General features: G+C 28.4%; 4 protein-coding genes across 4 annotated transcripts in view; all 4 read left to right on the top strand.

Moving 5' to 3' along the window:
* On the top strand, positions 2254-3576 carry LOC109329427. Its single transcript, XM_019563092.1, has 2 exons — positions 2254-2823; positions 2995-3576. The coding sequence occupies exons 1-2, from the start codon at positions 2254-2256 to the stop codon at positions 3574-3576; spliced, it is 1152 nt and encodes a 383-aa protein (XP_019418637.1).
* LOC109329426 lies at positions 8181-9550 on the top strand. The gene is made up of 2 exons (XM_019563090.1): positions 8181-8777; positions 8949-9550. The coding sequence occupies exons 1-2, from the start codon at positions 8181-8183 to the stop codon at positions 9528-9530; spliced, it is 1179 nt and encodes a 392-aa protein (XP_019418635.1). The 3' UTR covers positions 9531-9550.
* On the top strand, positions 13254-14681 carry LOC109329425. Its single transcript, XM_019563089.1, has 2 exons — positions 13254-13896; positions 14055-14681. The coding sequence occupies exons 1-2, from the start codon at positions 13254-13256 to the stop codon at positions 14618-14620; spliced, it is 1209 nt and encodes a 402-aa protein (XP_019418634.1). The 3' UTR covers positions 14621-14681.
* The window catches only part of LOC109329424, a 4271-nt gene continuing 920 nt past the window's right edge, over positions 17905-21255 (top strand). Inside the window, exons 1-2 of the mRNA XM_019563088.1 lie at positions 17905-18013; positions 20588-21147. Coding sequence (XP_019418633.1) covers positions 17905-18013; positions 20588-21147 — 669 coding nt within the window. The remainder of the gene's footprint in view (positions 18014-20587; positions 21148-21255) is intronic.

The raw sequence follows: 21255 nt of genomic DNA, 5'->3' as shown, positions 1-21255 counted from the left end.
ACATACTTAAATCTCATCAACATCCATTGGTTGAATGTTGAGAGATCAAGGATTGAATATGGAAGAAGCAAATGAAAAATGAGAGAAAAAGATGAAGAGAGATTCACCTTCTCCTTGCAAATTTGAAAATGAGAGTGTGTGAGAGTGAAATGTGAAGTGTGGAGTGTTTAATGAGAGAAGGGAAATCATTTCCCTCTAGGAAATCATCACAAAATCTCCTAGGATGGCTAATGATGATCTCATGAGATCTTTGGGTGAGTGATGTGAGGTTTGCTTTATGGAAAAGCAAATTTCACATCACCAAAGCGAAATGACCACTTCGCGGACACGTGCGATAAAAACTTGCTCGAGTATTATCGGCCAATACGCGATCGGATATTATAAATTGCCCGATTTTAATATCCGATTAGAATTTCAGATTTCGACATTCCGAGTGAAAAATATTTAGAAAATAGGTATGGACGTACTCATGGTCTATATTGACTCGAAATGAAATTACGAAGCAAACGGCGCGATCAGAATTCGGTTCCGAGTTATGGAACTCAAAAACCACTTTTTGAGCCGTATCGGGTGAGATTCGGCCCCGACAGCGGTCCAAAATCGACTGTCTCCTAAAATCATGAAAATTTACAACCAAATTGGAATTAGAATTACAAGACTAAAACTTAACTAGAGTTTCGTCTAATTCTTTACTGTAAATTCCCATAAATTCATTTTCGAAAATATAATTAATAATAATATTAATAAAATCTTATAATTCAAAATCGTAAAATTCGCGGTGTTACAACAATTATATATTTTTAATTTTTCCAAACAAATGTATGAATAAATGAATGAATGTTTGAATTATTGTTTTTGAATAAATGAATGAATGTTTGAATTATTGTTTTTGAATAAATGTATGTATGAATAGAAGGATAAATGTTTGAAAAATGTATTTTTTCTTTTTTTGAATTAATATATGTATGAATGAATGACTGTTTGAATGAATGTATGAATAGAATGAATGAAGTTTTTTTTTCCTTTTTTATGGATGAATGTCTGAATGACATACATGAACATGATCTATCATGATGGCAATGCGTTCTTGTACCCCTAGGGTTAGGAATGATATTTCGAGCAAAAAAGACTCCATTATAAATTATAGCAAGCTAAAATGGGTTGGCAAGAATCATATAGTTTATTTGAATTTTTGTTAATTTTTTTACATCACTTATGCAAGCAACCATCATTCTCAATAGAAATTCTCATAGGCATGGCAGGCAATGTAAAATGGTAAAATTTATATGTCGTACTAGCAAAATTTTGCAGGCTATGTGAGTGAGTCAACGAGTTTTACCCATTTTACCATCTATAACTTCAAGTCTCGTTTATGGGATATAACACATATAAGGTAAATATATGAAAATAATAATAATGAAACACAATATTAAATGATTAATGTAATAATGGTTAAAAATGAATAATAGTTAATCAAAAAATAATCATTTCAATATTAAATGATTAATGTAATAATGGTTAAAAAGGAATTCTTTAACTAAGTTCATATATTTTCACTCATTCAAGTTGAAACAAAAATATTGAATCTCTTAGTCTTTATATAATTAAAAATTATCCTTAAAATAAAATATCTAATAATCTTGATTTTTATGTTGCACTTAGTTATGCGTAAGAGCAATAACAATTTTGTCACACATAAAAATAAAAAATATAATTTGGTACTTTGATAAACATTTAAACAAACATAAGGTACACATCCATCATATTAATGTGGGTGTAAATACCTTCATCCAGTAATAATCTATTCACGGACATCCAAAATTCGACCTAAAGATTGGAATCATCTAAGTTAGGCATAATGATGATGCTTTATGTTTTGTATACAAAAACATAGGGACGACTCCAATTTTAAAAGAGAAGGTGGAATCTTGTGATTTTCATCATCTCTTAGAAATGAAAATATAACATTAAAGAATGAAACAATTATAGTATTACATGATTAGTTTCATTATATAAAGTGAATGAGGTATCTCTTGATATAATGAGATAAATGATCTCTTCCTGCTAGTGAAATTATGACATGTGTCATGTTTCATCATTTTCTATACAAATATTTTTAAAAATAAACAAAATAGCACACATGTCACATTTTTACTGGCTAGAGGAGATAAGTTATTCTCTTATATAAATATGTGATAATATAGTTGTATTACATCACAAAAATCTCCAATCTTTTACTTAGGAAAATTGATGATGGCTCAACCTAGTATTCATATATCCATGTTTTATGTTGTGGTGTTGCTGGTCGTTACCTCAGTTTTATCCATATCCATTGCAAACCAGATTGTTGAGTTGGAGAAGATAAACAAGCCTGTTGTTAAAACAATTAATAGTCCAGATGGTGATATAATAGATTGTGTTCTATTTCATGATCAACCAGCTTTTGATCTTCCTGAACTACAAGACCAAAAAACAATATTAGAACTACCAGAATGGCCAATGGGATACAACAGTAGTGATGACACAAAAACTTTAATAGAGAGCTTTCAGCTTTGGTCTCATTCTGGTGAAGAATGCCCTGAAGGAACTATTCCAATCATAAGAACAAATAATATGATAAGTTTTGGACAAAAATATTTACCTTCAGATGGACATGAGTATGCAACTGCTTTTGTAAGTGGAGATCAATACTATGGAGCAAGAGCATACATGAACGTGTGGCAACCAGTAACCGAACGAGAAGAATTCAGTTTGGCACAAATGTGGCTTTCTGCAGGAACATATGTTGGGAAAGATCTGAATACAATTGAAGTTGGATGGCAGGTACGCAATATACTTTGCTTATTTCATCATTGCTTAATTATTATAATAAAAAATCAAGGTGTTACTGATTTACAATTTAGTAAATAGGGACAAGGGACAAAAACCCTAGCTTCTTCACTTATTCTTTAACAATGGTATTAACCATTTGGAAAAAAAAATCTTGTGGTCCAGGTATTCCCTGATAAATATGGAGGCAATAACCCAAGGTTGTTTGCTTTTTGGACAAGAGATGCATATCAATCAACTGGATGCTACAACCTATTATGTCCAGGATTTGTCCAAGTTAATAAGAGGATAGCATTTGGTGCTGCAATCACTCCAATATCTTCTTATAATGGGAAACAATTTGAGATTACCTTAATGGTTTGGAAGGACCCAAAGAATGGAAATTGGTGGTTGAGTTTCGGGTCAGGGACTCTAATTGGGTATTGGCCATCATCATTGTTTACTACTTTGAAAAGCCATGCAAATTTGATGACATTTGGAGGAGAAATAGTGAACCGTCAAAGGAATGGGCACACTAAAACTCAAATGGGTAGTGGCCATTTTGCAGAAGAAGGATTTAGAAAAGCAGCACTTTTTAGAAGCTTAGGATTTGTTAATTCAAGCAATAAATTGTCTCCTATTCCTCTACCAAATCTTAAACCATCTTCTGATCATCCCAATTGCTATGACATAAAGGTATTATCAGACAATGTTTATGGTACTCACTTTTATTATGGAGGTCCTGGAAAAAACCCTAAATGTCCATGAAGAATCTATCATATTGATTTTTATCTGTAATAAATAAATATATTATATTTTCATTCTTCTCTTCCAAATATTATTGATATGTAACTCTCTCTTGTTATAGTTGTTCATGGAAAACAAAATGAAATTTTAACATATGGCAAAATCATGTTGTTGTTTAGTTTGGTTTTTTTGTCGTAATTTTTGCTCTTCTTAATAATATTTTTACTTATAAAAAACATTATTTTTTTCCAAAAAACTTATATCCTCCTAGCTCATACTAATTTCTTGGATATAGTGGTCGATCCAGGAAATTTTTGCTGCGTGATCAACACATACATAAATATAAATAACTAACATTAGGATCCAATTATAAAAACATGTTCGTCACTATTGTGATACAACCTTACTAAGTGTTAATTATGCATAAAATCTTAAGATTGAAGAATATGATCTTCAAAATGTGAAATAAGTCCAACATCTCTTTCATCGCCATTTATTTTTTTATAAACAAATCTTAACATATTAGTATTTGTTGTGAGTGAAACTATAATCTACAACCTTCTTCACTCCATTATTTAAACTTTTCATTCTAACATTACCGTATAGTATTTTGTGGTATAGATAGAGCAGTGTATATCTAGGGATCAGGATGTTTTGTTACTTATATGTATATATTTAATATATGAGTACTGATGTGGGTATGTTGGTGATGATCATACGTATATGATGACATGTACTATATTTTGGAACCATGTATCCATGAATGTTGTTATTGAAACATATCTATACGTAACCTACTTATAATATATTTCGATGAATACTAGAAAAAGAAAAAAAATTATGTCATATTTTCAATATCCGATGTGTAATTAACCAAGATCGTGGTCGATATATTTGTATATAAAAAAATTTATTTTGCACTAGGAAGGGTGTCATATGAATGATATATTTTTATTTTTTCAAACAAATATGTGTATGAATAGATGGATGAATGTGTGAATGATCTTTTTTGAACAAATGTATGTATGAATGAAAGATAAATGTTTGAAAAATGTATTTTTTTTTCTTTTTTTGATTAATATATGTATGAATGAATGTATAGATGAATGAAGTCTTTTTCCTTTTGTATGAATGACTGTTCAAATGACATAAATGAACATATCCATCATGATGGTAATTCATTCTTATGTCCCTAGGGTCACAAATGAAGACTTCTTTGTAAATTATGACGTGTCAAAATGGGTTGGCAAATGTTATATAATTTTTTTGTTCTTTTTTCTTACATCACATTGGTGGGCCGTCATTATTGCCCAATAGAAATTCTCTTAAGCATGGCAGAAAAATGGGCAAAATGATAAAATTTATGTCATGCCACCAAAAATTTGTAGGCTATATGGGCGGGCCCATAAACTTTACTGTGTTACCATTTATAGCTTCAAGTCTCATTTATGGGATACATCACAAATAAGGTAAATACATAATAACTAGTTAAATAAATATTAAATAATAATTAACTCATTTCTATATGAGAATAATAATAATTTAAATATTGATGATAAATGTAATAATTGTCATCGAGTCTGCCCCTTATAGTTATATATCAAGAGTAGTTGAATAAGTACTTATTAATACTCATTTTGTTCAATTCACGTAACTCAAATACCTATAACTCCATACAACATGTTCACACCACTTATCATATGATCATTATTTCTTACCCATTTTTTATTTATTTAATTCTCATGGATAGTGAATGATTGTTGCCACCAGAGTGAAAGACATTGCGTCTCTTGAGAATTAGTTATTTTTTTTCCTCCGTTGTTTGTTTTTCCTCATTTCAATTCTCATGTGTTTTTAATCATTTACAAGAACACTTCAACTTATACACTTGACAGTTTAAATTGTTATGAAATTTTTAATGTCTTTTATAATTTTCACTCACATCATTATTAGAGTTTTTAGTTTGAAGGATGCAATTTACGGTTTATAGTTTATATACTGATGTATGTGGGATACAGGTTTTCGTTGGGTTTATATTAAGATTGTAATATTTTTTATTGTGCATGCTTAAAGATTCGAGAAAAAAATATATGTTTGTCATTTTGTTCTTTTCCAACTCAGACTCGTCATATCTTGACCCGTCTTATTTTGGACACGTCCCTCATGCGTCACATCCTAATTAGGGATCCAAAAATTAATTCGATAAATATTTAGATATAGGTGAGAGACATGCTTAATTCATCCCAACTCGTCTCATGCTCACACCTAAGGTCACAATTGTAGATATTGAATATCTTATTCTTTATATAATTCAAAATTACCCAACCTACAAAATAATGTTTAGCCAAAAACTGTATAATTTTAATTTTCATATTGCATCTAAGAGCAATAATTTTTTTTTCACACATCAAAGTAAAAAATATAATTTGGTACTTTAAGAAACATTTAAAGAAACTGTATTAGCACTCATATTTATATAGGATAGATAAATACCTTGAATGTAGCTAGTATTTATGGGATACACCACATGTAAGGGAAATACATAATAACTAGTCATACAAATATTAAATAATAATTAACTGATTTCTATATGAAAATAATAATTATTTACTTAGTAAATGATAAATGTAATAATGGTTAAAAATGAATTTTTTTACTAAGATCATATCTTTTTACTGATTCAAGTTGGAACACAATTTGAGTTTTTATATAATTAAAAATTACCTAACCAACAAAACAATTTTTACCCAAAAATTGTATAGTTTTGATTAGGGGTGAGCAAGACTCGGCTTGACCTGCAGACCCATTTTAACTCGATGACTTAGGGACGGGTATGACCCGTCCAAATAAATAAAAAAGGATAGAGTTGATTAAAAGAGAGAGATATGTTGTCAAAAAAAAGATGGGTTTGAGTCTAGCTTGTCTCTTATAGTTATATTTCAAGAATAGTTGAATAAGTCCTTATCAATAGTGTTAATATTCATTATGTTCAGCTCACATAATTCAAATACATGCAAGCTCGCACAACATATCCACACCTTTATCATATGATCCTTATTCCTTACCCTTTTTTAATTGTTTAATTCTCCTAGATAGTGAATAACTGTTGCGACGAGGGGAAAGGACATTGTGACGCTTAAAAGTTAGTTATTTTTTCTTTTCCATTGTTTGTTTTTCCACTTTAAAGTTGTTTATGCTTATGTTATTGCCAATGTCCAATAGCCTTCAACCCGTCTTTGTCATCTTTTTTTCATTATTTTCAAGCCACCATCCAACCCATTCAACATCTTCTATAATTTTCAGTCCCATGATTGTGATAGTTTTTAGTTTGAATGATGCAATTTATGGTTTGTAGTTTATATACTCATGTATATGAGATGCAGGTTTTATGTGAGTTTATATGCATATTGTGATAATTTTGATTATGCATACTTAAAGATTTGAGAAATTTTTTTTACGTTTATCACTTTGTCTTTTTCCAAACCGGACCCGACCCTATTTTGACATGTCTTATTTTGGACCCGTCCCTCACACATCTCATCCTAATTAGAGATAGATTCAAATTCAAAAATTGACCCGATCAATATTTAGGGATGGATCATGACATGCTTAACCCATCACAACTCTCCCCATGCTCACGCGTAGTTTTGATTTTCATATTACGCCTTAAGAGTAACAAAAGTTTTGTTACACATAAAAATAAAAAAATATAATTGGATATTTTAATAAACATTTAAACAAACTGTATCAGCACCCACATTAATAGGATGGATATATTCAATGTACCTAGTATTTATGGAATACACCACGTACAAGGTAAATACATAATAACTAGTCAAATAAATATTAAATAATAATTAACTCATTTCTATATGAAAATAATAATTATTTAAATATTAAATGATAAATGTAATAATGGTTAAAATGATTTTTTTTACTAAGATCATATATTTTCACTCATTCAAGTTGAAACACAATTGTATATATTGAATCTCTTAGTCTTTATATAATTAAAAATTGCCCAATCAACAAAACAATTTTTAAGCAAAAATTGTAGTCATACAAAAATTGGTTGTCCTAAATTTTATGGGTACACCATACAAGATAAATACATAATAACTTGTCAAATAAATATTAAATAATAATTAATTTATTAGTATATAAAATAATAATTTGTTAAATATTATAAAATGATAGCAAATGTAAAAAAGGATTAAACACATGATTTTGACTATGATATATCTTTCACTCATTCAAGTTGAGACATAATAATAGATATTGAATATCTTTGTCTTTTATAATAAAAAAATTTCTTACAAAAAAATATTTTATACTCCAACACTATATAATCTTGATTTCCCTATTATTGCTAGCTAATACTTTTGTCTAGCTCACAAACACATCCAAATTGCAAAAATTTGAAGACAACTCCATATTTTTAAGAGATGGTTGAACCTAATAATTTTCATTATCTCTTTGAATTGGAGATACATAATATTAAAGAATGAAGCAATTATAGAATCATGTATATAAATAGGTGATAACATAGTATCATTACATCAAAAAAATCTCTAACCTTTTACTTAGGAAAATTGATGATGGCACGATCTAGTATTCATATATCCATGTTTTATCTTGTTTTGTTGTTCTTTGTTACCTCGATTTTGTCTAGAGCTAGTGAAAACCAAACTAGTGAGTTGGATAAGTCAAGTAGAATCAGAGCACAATTGCAGAAGATTAACAAGCCTGCTGTTAAAACAATTAATAGTCCAGATGGTGATATAATAGATTGTGTTTTATTTCATGACCAACCAGCTTTTGACCTTCCTGAACTAAAAGACCAAAATATAACATTGGAACTACCAGAATGGCCAATGGGATACAACAGTAGCAAGGACACAAGTACTGGAGATGAGAGCATTCAACTTTGGTCTGCTTCTGGTGAAGAATGCCCTAATGGAACTGTTCCAATCTTAAGAACAACAGAACAACATTTATTAAAAGCAAGTAATATGACAAGATTTGGACAAAAAGATGTATTTGTAAGTAGACATGAGTATGCAGCTGCTACTGTAAGAGGAGATCAATACTATGGAGCAAGAGCATACATGAACGTGTGGCAACCCATAACCATTCCAGACGAATTCAGTTTGGCACAAATGTTGCTTTCTTCAGGAACATATGGAGAGAAAGATCTGAATACAATTGAAGTTGGCTGGCAGGTACGTAATATACTTCGCTTATTTCATCACTGCTTAATTATCATAATAAAAAACCAAGGTGTTACTGATATACAATTTAGTAAATAGAGACAAGGGACAACAACCCTAGCTTATTCACTTATTCTTTAACAATGGTATTAACCATTTGGAAAAAAAATTCTTGTGGTCCAGGTATTCCCTAAATTATATGGGGGCAAAAATCCTAGGTTGTTTGCTTATTGGACAAGAGATGCATATCAATCAACTGGATGCTACAACCTATTGTGTGCAGGATTTGTCCAAATTGATAAGAGGATAGCATTAGGTGCTGCAATCACTCCAATATCTTCTTATGGTGGCAAACAATTTGAGATTACCTTAATGGTTTGGAAGGACCCAAAGAATGGAAATTGGTGGTTGTGTTTCGGGTCAGGGACACTAATTGGGTATTGGCCATCATCATTGTTTACTACTTTGAAAAGTCCTGCAGATTCAATGTTGTTTGGAGGAGAAATAGTGAACCATCACAGGAATGGACACACTACAACTCAAATGGGTAATGGCCATTTTGCAGAACGAGATTATAAAAAAGCAGCACTTTTTAGAAGCTTGGGATTTGTTACTTCAACCAAAAACTTGTCTTCTATTCCTCTACCAAATCTTAGACCATTTGCTACTCATCGCAATTGCTATGACATAAAGGTATTTTCAGATGATGTTTATGGTACTCACTTTTATTATGGAGGTCCTGGAAAAAATCGCAGATGTCCATGAAGAATCTATATAAATCATATAGGTTTCTATCTATAATAAATAAATAAATTATATTTTCATTTGTTGTGTTCTAAATATTATTTATATCTAACTCTCTCTTGTTATGGTAGTTCATGGATAACTCCTTTTCTAAAGCAAAGTGCAAGAGCACTGAATTTTATTAATGGAAAGTTATTACATGATGAAGGCAATAAATAAGTTACAAGTTTCAAAATCTATAATTCGGAAGTTCATGTTTATTCCTATTAAAATCATTTAAAACGAGAATCATTTTTCCTGTAATACATCTCAACTTAGAGAGAAAGCATAAGATTGATCATCTCGGTTCTTCTAATCCTTAGAGGTTTTATATTATAATGTTTAAATAGATGGTTAAAAAAAATTATTATTTGTGCTCACTTCTTTCAATAGAGTCAAGTATAGCCTCATATCCCTTACCATGTCTCATCTTAAAAGAGTGAGAAATATAATTTTTCTTATTATAATCACATTAATTAGTCCTTATATTTAATTGATAAATTATTATCCTTACATGTATAATGAAGATATTGATTTTTTATTTCTAAATCATTTATTTCTATTTATTGTTTTAAAGAACAATGCATAATCTTTATAACAAACTAATTACACTACACTAATAGGAATATTAAATGTTAGTATATCATTTTAACATAAAACATTGTTGATTGTCAAAAGATCAATGTATTATATGATTATTGTTATTATCATGACTAGTAATATTACAATATAGTTTATGTTAAATACCAATAAAAATGAGATAATGATTCGAGTAAATCTTCCATTACTGAACCACCATGAACATTGAAGCATATAGTGTTCCAAACTTGCTAGAAACGATGCAATATGGCTGGAATGCACAAAATTTTGAGTTTTATTCAAATTAAGTTTTCTTATGATTTTTGACTAAAATTTGAACATGGGAAATGAGGATGAAAATATTTTTGAGACCTATACAAAATGTCCTCTCTGACATAATTTTTATAAACCCATAAAATTAAATCTTTTAAGGGTATAAATATTTCATCCAATTAACAATGTTGGGTCTGACTCTTTGAAAATATGTCCCTAGTGGATTTTCAATTGTCTCACCCCAGTTTCAGGCCAAACACTGGATATGCAATTTATTGGTGTCGCCACTACGTTTTTATGCCTAATTTAGAGTCCAGTGATCTTGAAATTAGAGATTTAAATTCAGGAGTCGATTACATATTGCGAAAGGTGTTTGCACCTTATCCGAACCTACAAGATCATACCCTTACTAATTGCGTAATTATTTTATACCATTGGCTTGTCTAAATATATATTTTTTTATTTAATAATTATTGTAAGGAATATAATATTTTTTATATTTTTATATGTGACAAAAGTTCATCTTGTTTCTACGTATCCCTATATACAATATGTAATCAAGACTTACACAAATCTTGGTCAAACACATTTATGGGGTTGTGGTGATTTTAGTTTTAAGAACAATAGAGAAGAAATAATGATTAATCTTAACCAATTATTCCTACTTTAAGGTAATGAAGTAGTAGTGATATGTCCGCTACAAAATCTCAACTTAAGGTCGGCGAGAAAGCATGACAATGATCACATCAGCTCCTCCTATTTTTCAAGGTTTTATATTATAAGGTTTAAATAGATGGTTAATCATTTTTTATTATTTGATCTCTTCTTTTAAGAGAGTCTAATACAGCCATGTGTTGTTACCACGTCTCATTCTAAAAGAATGAAAATATAATTTTAATTATTTCAGTCACATTAATCCTTATACTTTATTTTTTATTTAATTAATAAATTATTATCCATGCATCTATAATGAATAAATTGAACTTTTTTTTCCAATTTTTCTTCTATTTTTTAATAAACAATACATAATCTTTATAAAGTAACTGATTACAGTCAATTCTTAGGAATATTAAATTTTAGTCTACCATTTTAACATAAATCATAATCTTTTTTGAATACATACAAAGATGTATAGATTTATTTATTTTTACTTTGTAAGTAATTTATGGTAATATTTGAAATGCAATGAAGAGATAAAATGCATGTTAGGATAATGCATAAAATGCAATGTTTAAAAAAGATTTATTCTTGGTTTTCTTATAAATGCATGCATAAATGAATTAAAATAAAAATGTATGAATGGTGGTTATAGGCAGGTGAATGTATGATTGGTATATTTTTATTTTTTGAATGAATGTATGTATAAATAGATGGATGAATATGTCAATGCTTTATTTTTTCTTTTTTTTCTGAATAAATGTATGTATAAGTAGATGAATGTTAGGAAAATATATTTTTTCTTTTTATGAGTGAATGTATGAATGATATGAATGAACTTAATCCATAATTATGGCAATGTATTTTTATGCCCCTAAGGTCCGGAATCCTATATCAGGCGACAAAGACTTTATTACAAAATATAATGTTCCAATATGGGTTACAACTTTTATATAATTTAAGCTAACCTCGTACCAAAATGGGTTGTCCTATGTTTTTTATTAGGACGAAAATAACGAATAGAATGGTAGGTTCGACTAAGGATATTTCTACTATATGCAAATGTGTCGTGTTTATTGTATATAAGAAATATCACAGTGCAGTGATATCTTGTACCATTTAGGTTTGGGTGATGGTAGGGTATCCTTTTTAACGAACAAAACATCCCAATTTATGATGAAAAATGATGAGGGATAAAAATTATGGTGTGCTTCTTGTGCCTTTTATTGGGTACACTATACAAAGGAAATACATGATAGTTAGTCAAATAAATATTAAATAATAATTAATTCACTATATAAAAAATAATAATAAGTTAAAATTTAAATGATAACAAATGTCATAAGGATAAAAAGGATGATTTTGACTAAGATCATATCTTTCACTCATCCAAGTTGAAATGTTGTGGTAGAATTTGAATCTTTTAGTCTTTATATAGTTAAAAAATTACCCTACCAGGTAAACTATATAATCTTGATTTTCCTATTACACTTAGTGATATGTAAGAGTAATAAAAACTTTTGTGATACATAAAAATAAAAGGTGTAATTTTGGTACTTTAATAAATATTTTAACAAACTCAATGTATACATTCATCCAAAATATGGTCCAAAGACTAAAATCATCTAAATTAGGTATAATTATAATGTTTTGCATTTTGCCTACAAAAACGTGTGGACTACTCGGAATTTTTAAAGAGATGGTGGAAATCATATGATTTTTATTATCTCTTGAAAAGGGAGATACATAACTAGAAATGATAATGGGACAGGTTGAGGTTAGGTTTGTGATTACCCAACCCCGAACCTGAAAACCAAAATCTCAACTTAAACCCGAATTAAGTGGGGTTAAAAACAATATTATCATCTCATAACTTGACGGAAACCTGTCTGAAACATGTATTTCTATATAGTAATCGGGTTCGGAGTATTATATCAATTGTACCAAACTTGAACCTAAAAATTGAACTCCAGTAAAAGGGTTTTCCTCGTTAATTTTGGGTTGAGTTCAGACGGATACCCACATGTTCAATTTTCATTGTCATTTTTATTTATAACATTAAAGAATGAGGCAATTAAACATAGGGAATCAGGAACGTTTTTTGTATTACATCTTTAGTTTCTTTGTATAAATACATGATACCATAGTACCATTACATATAAAAAATCTCCAACTTTTTAGTTAGGAAAATTGATGATGGCTCAACCTAGTATTCTTATATCCATGCTTTTTATTGTTTCCTCCCTCTTTGTTACCTCAGTCTTGTCTAGATCCATTCCAAACCAGACTATTAAGTTGGATAAGTTGAGTAGAATTCGAGCACAATTAGAGAAGATAAACAAGCCTGCTGTTAAAACAATTAACAGTCCAGATGGTGATATAATAGATTGTGTTCTATTTCATGATCAACCAGCTTTTGACCTTCCTGAACTAAAAGACCAAAAAACAACATTGAAACTACCAGAATGGCCAGTGGGATACAACAGTAGCAAGGACACAAGTACTGGAGATGAGAACATCCAGCTTTGGTCTGCTTCTAGTGAAGAATGCCCTGGCGGAACTGTTCCAATCTTAAGAACAACAGAACAAGATTTGTTAAGAGTAAGTAATATTATAAGATTTGGAAAAAAAGATAAAGTTAAAAAGAGACATGAGTATGCAGTTGCTTATGCAAGTGGAGATCAATACTATGGAGCAAAAACAAACATAAACATTTGGGCACCCAAAACCAATCAATTCGAATTCAGCTTAGCACAAGTTTGGCTTCTTTCTGGAACGCGTCAAAATAATGATCTGAATAGCATAGAAGCAGGATGGCAGGTACAACCTGAACTATATTGTTACAACAATCCACAAACTTCACTCATTTCATTATAGTTAATTTTTTATTCGTATAAACCATTTCTAAAAAGTTACTTATATACCATTTACTGTATAAGGACAAGTTAGAACAACCCTACGTTTCAACCCTACAGGTATACCCTACAAGAAATAAAGGGGACACCAACCCTAGGCTGTTTGGTTATTGGACAAGAGATACATATCAATCAACTGGATGCTACAACACTTTATGTCCAGGATTTGTCCAAACTAATAAGAGGATAACATTAGGTGCTGCAATCAAACCAATATCTTCTTATAATGGCAAACAATTTGATATGAACTTTAAAATTTGGAAGGACCCAAAGAGTGGAAATTGGTGGTTGAGTATAGGGTCAAGGATATTAATTGGTTATTGGCCATCATCATTGTTTACTGGATTGAAAAGCCATGCAGAAAGGATAGAGTTTGGTGGAGAAATAGTGAACAGTGCAGTGAATGGACACACTACTACTCAAATGGGTAGTGGCCATTTTCCAGAAAAAGGATTATTTAAAAAATCAGCATATTTTAGAAACTTATATTTTGTTAATTCCAAAAATCAATATGTTTCTTTTCCTGTATCTAATCTTCGAACACATGTTGAAGATCCAAATTGCTATGACATAAAGTTATTGTCAGGCAAAGTTTTTGGTACTCACTTTTATTATGGAGGTCCTGGAAAGAATCCCAAATGTCCATGAACAAACTATATAACGTATATAGCTTTCTATGTACAATAAATAAATATATTACATTTTTATTGTTCTAAATATTATTATTTTTACGGTTATTTTGCTCTAAATATTATTAATATGCAACTTTCTCTTGTTATATTAGTTAATGGATAACAAATGAAACTAAATTTGAAGATATGACAAAATAATATTATTTTTTTTCTAAGAACTTGTATACTCCTGAGGAATACTAATCTCAAGGATATAGTGGTCAATCCAGGAATATTTAGTTGTAAGGGTGACACATACATAAATATATAGCATTAATATTACGATTTAATTATCAAAATGTTATACAACCTTACAAAATGTTAATAATACATTAAGATAAAAATCAAATATCTAAGCATTGATTAACAAAACCAAAGATCTAAGCACCAATTAACAAACGATAGATCAATTGGTGCCGAAGAAGATAAAAATCACGTTCATAATCTAGTATGGATGAAGTCCATAATTTTAACATAACTAACTTCCTTTTGTTATACAACATAGATCACATAATTAATGGGGCTAAAACTTTTTTTACTTGTACAATTAATTTTATCTACACATGAGAAGTATGTTTGGCAACACATGTGTCAACAAGCTAGCTTCTCATGGCATCCGTTCTAGGTCAAACTTATGGTGGAATAAAATACCTAGCTTCCTAACGGTGGAATTTGCTCGGAATAAGTTAGGATTATTTAATTACAGATTTAGGATCATTTAAGCTTGTCGTACTTGTCCTCTACTTTGAATATATTTCCTTTGGTGCAGTTGTATCTTTGGTTTTAAAAAAATTATTGTTTTTATTTTTTAATTTGTTGTTTTGTCAATTATTATTATTATACACGTAAATGCATTCAATATTTATTTTATATTATCATATAGGTGATGTGTGATTAAAATGAGGGTTTTACTTAAGAGCATATCTTTTGTTCCATAATATTTTTCACTCCATATATATGACCACCACCAAATCATTGCTATTAATTCAAGTTTTATAAAAAGTTAATCTTGAATATTTTTATGAGATTTGTTAGTATTGTCGTGGTTTGTCTCGTGTCTTCCTTACTGCTTCATTCGGGATCATAATGTATGACAAATATCAAACCTTTGTTATTGATTCCACCTAATTAAAATAAAATTATTATATTTCTATATATAAAATCAAACTAGTCGACTAATATTATTTACTCATAACTACATAGTTTTGATTTCTCAATTACATATAGGAATACATAGTCAACTAGTTATTTGTTTTCTTTACAAAGTCCAATACATGACTAAACGACATTTTTTATTTTTAGTTTACTAAAAACAAAAATTAACACATGTTTAAATGACTAGACAACTAGTATTTCACCATTATGGAATTAATTAAGTCCACATTAATTCATTCAAAAAAAAAATCTTATTTACTATTAATTGAAAACAAAAATTAGTGGAGGAAATTAATTTGAAATGGTATCATACTATTATTGAGTCCATGAATCATCATTAATCCATTCAAAATATTTTTATTTATTTAATATTAAAAAAATTGAAAATTTGTTTTTTTTTTGTTTTTTGTGCCATACAAAGTTGGGTATTAACAATACTTTTGGCAATGCAATCACCAAATGATTTTTTATTTATGCACTAGAGGCATATGAGCAAACATTTTTTGTTACTTAGATTGAAATGTAACCTATAATTTAAATGTTGTATGAAAAGTTAACCTTGAGCACATGCTTCTTCCAATATGCATGACGAAGTAAATGATTTATTTATGGATGCATGAAATGAATGTTATCACGTTACAATTTTATTAAGACATTAAATCACATCACATCATAATTTATTTATACTCGCAATTATCCATATTGCCCAATATAAATTCTCGCAAGCATGGCGGACAAACTAGTAAAATGGCAAATTCTGTGACGTGCCCATAAAAGTTTATGGACTTCCACGGGCTTTGCCCGTTTTACCTTTTATAGCTTTGAGTCTCATTTATGGGATACACCATACAAGGTAAATACATAATAATTTGTCAAATAAATATTAAAACAATAATTAATTCATCTCTATATGAAAATAATAATTTGTTAAATACTAAATGATAAATGAAACACGATACTAAATGTCTTAGTTTTTATTTAGTTAAAAATCATCCAACCAAGAAAAACAATTTTTAAAAACTACATAATTTTGATTTTCATATTGCACCTAACGATACATAATAGCAAAAAAAAAATTTATCACACACAAAATAAAAAATATAATTTGGATACTTTAATAAATATTTAAACAAACTCAAGGTATGCACCCATAATATTAATGAGGGTGTTAATACATTCATCGAACAATAATTTATTCACGAACATCCGAAATTTGGTCCAAACACTGGATTCATCTAAGTTGGGCATAAAAATGATGTTGTATTTTGTCTACAAAAATATGGGGACAACTCCAATTTTAAAGAGATAGTAGAATCTTACATAATTAGACAACTAGTACCTCACTATTACATAGTCAATTAAGTACGCATTAATCGATCCAAAACATTTTTTCTTATCTATTATTAATTGAAAACAAAATTTGGTGGGGGGAATTAATTTGAAATGGTGTCATACCATTATTGAGTCAATGAATCATCATTAATTCATTAAAAATATTTTTATTTATTTAATATTAAAAATATTTTTCGAGAAATTGTTTTTTTTAACCCTACAAAATTGGGTGTTAACGATACTTTTAACAATGCAATCACCAAATGATTTTTTATTTATACACGAGATGCATCTAGTGACCAAACATTTTTTGTTACGTAGATTGAAATGTAATCTATAGTTTAAATGTTGCATGAAAAGTTAACTTTGAGCACATGCTACTTCCAATATGCATGACGAAGTAAATGATTTATTTATGGATGTATGAAATGAATGAGACTATAATTTTATATACATATGATGCATGGAAAGGCATGCATGTTATTTTTTCTTATATTTTTTAATACATACAAACATGCATGAATTTGTTTATTTTTCCTTTTTAAATAACTTATGATATATAATGTATGAAATGCAATAAGGAGATAAAATATTAGAGTGAGGACAAATAATGCAAGTATGAATGAATAAGTATATACATATGAATATATGAACAACGTTTTTAGGTAGATGGATGTATGTATGTATGAATAGATGAATGATATAACATATACAAAACAATCATATTTACAATTAAGAAATCAATTGTGAGTATATTCTTATATTAGATTAATAATGGCTGACGAATCTGGTGGAAAAGTGGAAATTATTACGTCTATTACAACTGTGGCAGTAAATGTGAATTCAATGAATGAGCAAAAAATGACAAGTATTTTGTTCAAGGGTAATTGTATGTTTATGGAAATTATTTGACTGTTACTAGAAAGAAATTTTTTAAGAAAAAATATGTCAATATTAATTAAATTAAATTGAGATGTTAATATGTTTTTCTCCTTATCCAATGGCCAAGAGAATAATTCGATTTTAAATTTAATATCTAATTTTAAGGTGACCGACAAAATTAAAATATAGACAACCAAAAATATTTTACAAATAAGGATATTATTAGTATTAATAGCAATAATTATAATCATACCATTAATAACACCATTATTGAAGGAAACGATCACTCTTCTTTTATCAACGTTATTTCAAGTAACAAATTCATTAAGGTTATTTCATATTTTAAAATTAGTAAAGAAGATATTATTAGTATTAATAGATTAAGAAGATTAAAAATCATAACAGTTTTTGAATATATATTAGTATAACATATGAGAATATACCGAATGAGAGTTTTCAAAATATTTAATAATTGTCATTATATTATTTAATTAAAAGATAATAATGGTAGATATATTCATAAAAATATATGTATTTTAATTAGGAATATAGAAGAATAACAAATCAATTATTAGACTTTTTTTATTATTTTGATTAAAATTATTAGGAAAAAATATTCGTCAAATCCTAACTTAATGTGTATTTAATTTATAAGTTATATTCATACAATGATTATTAGCTAAAACATAATCAAATAAATTACATTTAATTATATAATATTTGAATGCTAAAAATATATTCAAATATTTATACACAATGAACATTAATCTAAAATAAAACATAAGCATTTAAGGGATATGCTAAAAAGTTTTTATGACTTTATATGATACTTATAAACGTAATCACAAAAATTATGATGCAAAAATAAGTCTTTATATTTACAATTTTATATAGAGAATATAGAAGGAGATATTATCCAATACAATTTGAATTTTATTTATTGAGTTATTTTAGAGTCAAATATTTTCAATAATCACACTTTCAACAACAAATAAATGTTTATACAAACGCATTTACAAGTACTAATATTCTACATATGCACTCAAAAACCAATGTCAATATTGCAACTATGTGAATGAAAAAATATAATGGTTCAATACATGATTTATTGACATTATAAAATATATGTACATTATTTATGCATTATGCATAAATAAAGCAGCGACCGTGCAAGTGCACAAGTATATTGCTAGTTATCTATAATAGGGAAAGTAATTATTTGATTTTTATAAAGTCTAAGGAAATGATTAGAGTGCTTTTTTATTTTTATTTAAATTTAAAAAATCAAAATTGAAGGGAATTAATAAATGTCTTTTGAAAATGGAATCTCTCTATTATTGAGTCAATACTTGTCAATAAGACATTTAAAACTTTTATATTTTTATATAAAAAATTGAATGACAAAATTGAAATAGAATCTGAAATTATTTGCTTAATTTTTGAATTGTAATCCTTAATATTTATTTATTATGAAATCAAATCTACAAGATTTTAAATTTTAAATCAAATTGATTAGTGAGGCAATTAGACACACAAAATCATGTAGTTAAATATTAATTTTGAGATTTTCTCATTAATATAGAGAGCTTGTATATGCTTATGATCCTTATCATATAGGCATGTGCATCTAGCATTGATTTAATTTTTAACAATTTGCTAAAAATGACAAATTTTCTGATTTTAATATTGGTACAATGAGCAAAATAGTCAATCACTATATCAATTTTCTGTTTTAGCAAAAGAGAAAATAATTACATTATATCGATATCAAATGAATGAAAAGTGGATGTTTAAGAATCATGAAATATACTTATGAGATAAATTTGAACTCTTTTGTTTTCTTTCATTCCTATCAAAAACTCAACTCACAAATGTACCATTAAGAAATTGTAAGATTATTTATTTTGTATTAAAAGTCATACTACTTGTACTAAAATTTCTAAAATAAATTCAAGATTTTAGACCAACGGATTTATTGCTTGAAAAATGCAATGCAAGAATTTTTCCTATATGGTAGTAAATCATGCTTTGATATGAAAAGGTGGGAAAAGGGACAACTAGGTGTATGCAAGGAAAATATACTAATAGCAATATATCAAATTATCAAATCATTTTTGTCTATATAATAATTTAGTTAGACTAACTTATATTTGAGTTTGACTAATTTTTATTATTCAAAACTTTTTTTATAGTCCACTTTTCTTTCAATAATGAATTATGTTAGCAATAACATACGACATCCGACACATGAATATATTGAGTGTGTCATCCACAAGTTTAAATATGATATACATTATTTTATTCCTTCTAAAGAGAATCTCATACGACTCAAACTCATCACCTTATGAATAAATAGGCATTGTTCCAATGAGTGAGTACCACTGAGCTATAATAACAATATAACATAAGAATTAATATAATATTATTATCGCATTTATGAATTAAAAACATAACATCGTACCTTAGCAATATAAACTCCCATTATTATCTACAATATTTTACATAGAAAAATTGATGATGGCTAGACCTAATACTCATATGATTTTTGTTATCTTGTTGCTTTTTGTTACCTCAGTTTTGTCTAGAACCATTCGAAACCAGACTATTGAGTTGGATAAGTTGAGTAGAATTCAAGCACAATTGAAGAAGATAAACAAGCCTGCTGTTAAAACAATTAATAGTCCAGATGGTGATATAATAGATTGTGTTCTATTTCATGATCAACCGGCTTTTGATCTTCCTGAACTAAAAGACCAAAAAACAACATTGGAACTACCAGAATGGCCAAAGGGATACAACATCAATGAAGACACAACTACTAGAGTTGAAACCTTTCAACTTTGGTCTTCTTCTGGTGAAGAATGCCCTAATGGAACTGTTCCAATCTTAAGAACAACAGAACAACATTTGTTAAGAGCAAGTAATATGACAAGATTTGGTCAAAAAGTGAGAAGTACATATGAACATGAGTATGCAATTGTTTCTGTAGGAGGAGATCAATACCATGGAGCAAAAACAAACATAAACGTGTGGGCACCCATAACTGAGCCAGCTGAATTCAGTTTGGCACAAATTTGGCTTATTTCAGGAACATATGAAGCTAAAGATCTGAATACCATAGAAGTTGGATGGCAGGTATGCCCTAATGTATTAATTAGTTTTTAATCAGATTAACAACTTTTAAAAAGAAAATCATCATGGTGTTACTTTTATATATATATATATATTATATATATATATATA

Source organism: Lupinus angustifolius, chromosome LG16 (assembly GCF_001865875.1).
Source record: "Lupinus angustifolius cultivar Tanjil chromosome LG16, LupAngTanjil_v1.0, whole genome shotgun sequence".
Classification (NCBI taxonomy): domain Eukaryota; kingdom Viridiplantae; phylum Streptophyta; class Magnoliopsida; order Fabales; family Fabaceae; genus Lupinus; species Lupinus angustifolius.
The sequence above is the reverse complement of the archived record's forward strand: the minus strand, read 5'-3'. Positions and strand labels throughout refer to the sequence as shown.

Coding starts and splice junctions, on each gene's coding strand:
- LOC109329427 (XM_019563092.1), top strand. CDS start 2,254: ATGGCTCAACCTAGTATTCATATATCCATGTTTTATGTTGTGGTGTTG. Junction 2,824..2,994: donor CAATTGAAGTTGGATGGCAG/GTACGCAATATA, acceptor CTTGTGGTCCAG/GTATTCCCTGATAAATATGG.
- LOC109329426 (XM_019563090.1), top strand. CDS start 8,181: ATGTTTTATCTTGTTTTGTTGTTCTTTGTTACCTCGATTTTGTCTAGA. Junction 8,778..8,948: donor CAATTGAAGTTGGCTGGCAG/GTACGTAATATA, acceptor CTTGTGGTCCAG/GTATTCCCTAAATTATATGG.
- LOC109329425 (XM_019563089.1), top strand. CDS start 13,254: ATGGCTCAACCTAGTATTCTTATATCCATGCTTTTTATTGTTTCCTCC. Junction 13,897..14,054: donor GGTACAACCTGAACTATATT/GTTACAACAATC, acceptor CAAGAAATAAAG/GGGACACCAACCCTAGGCTG.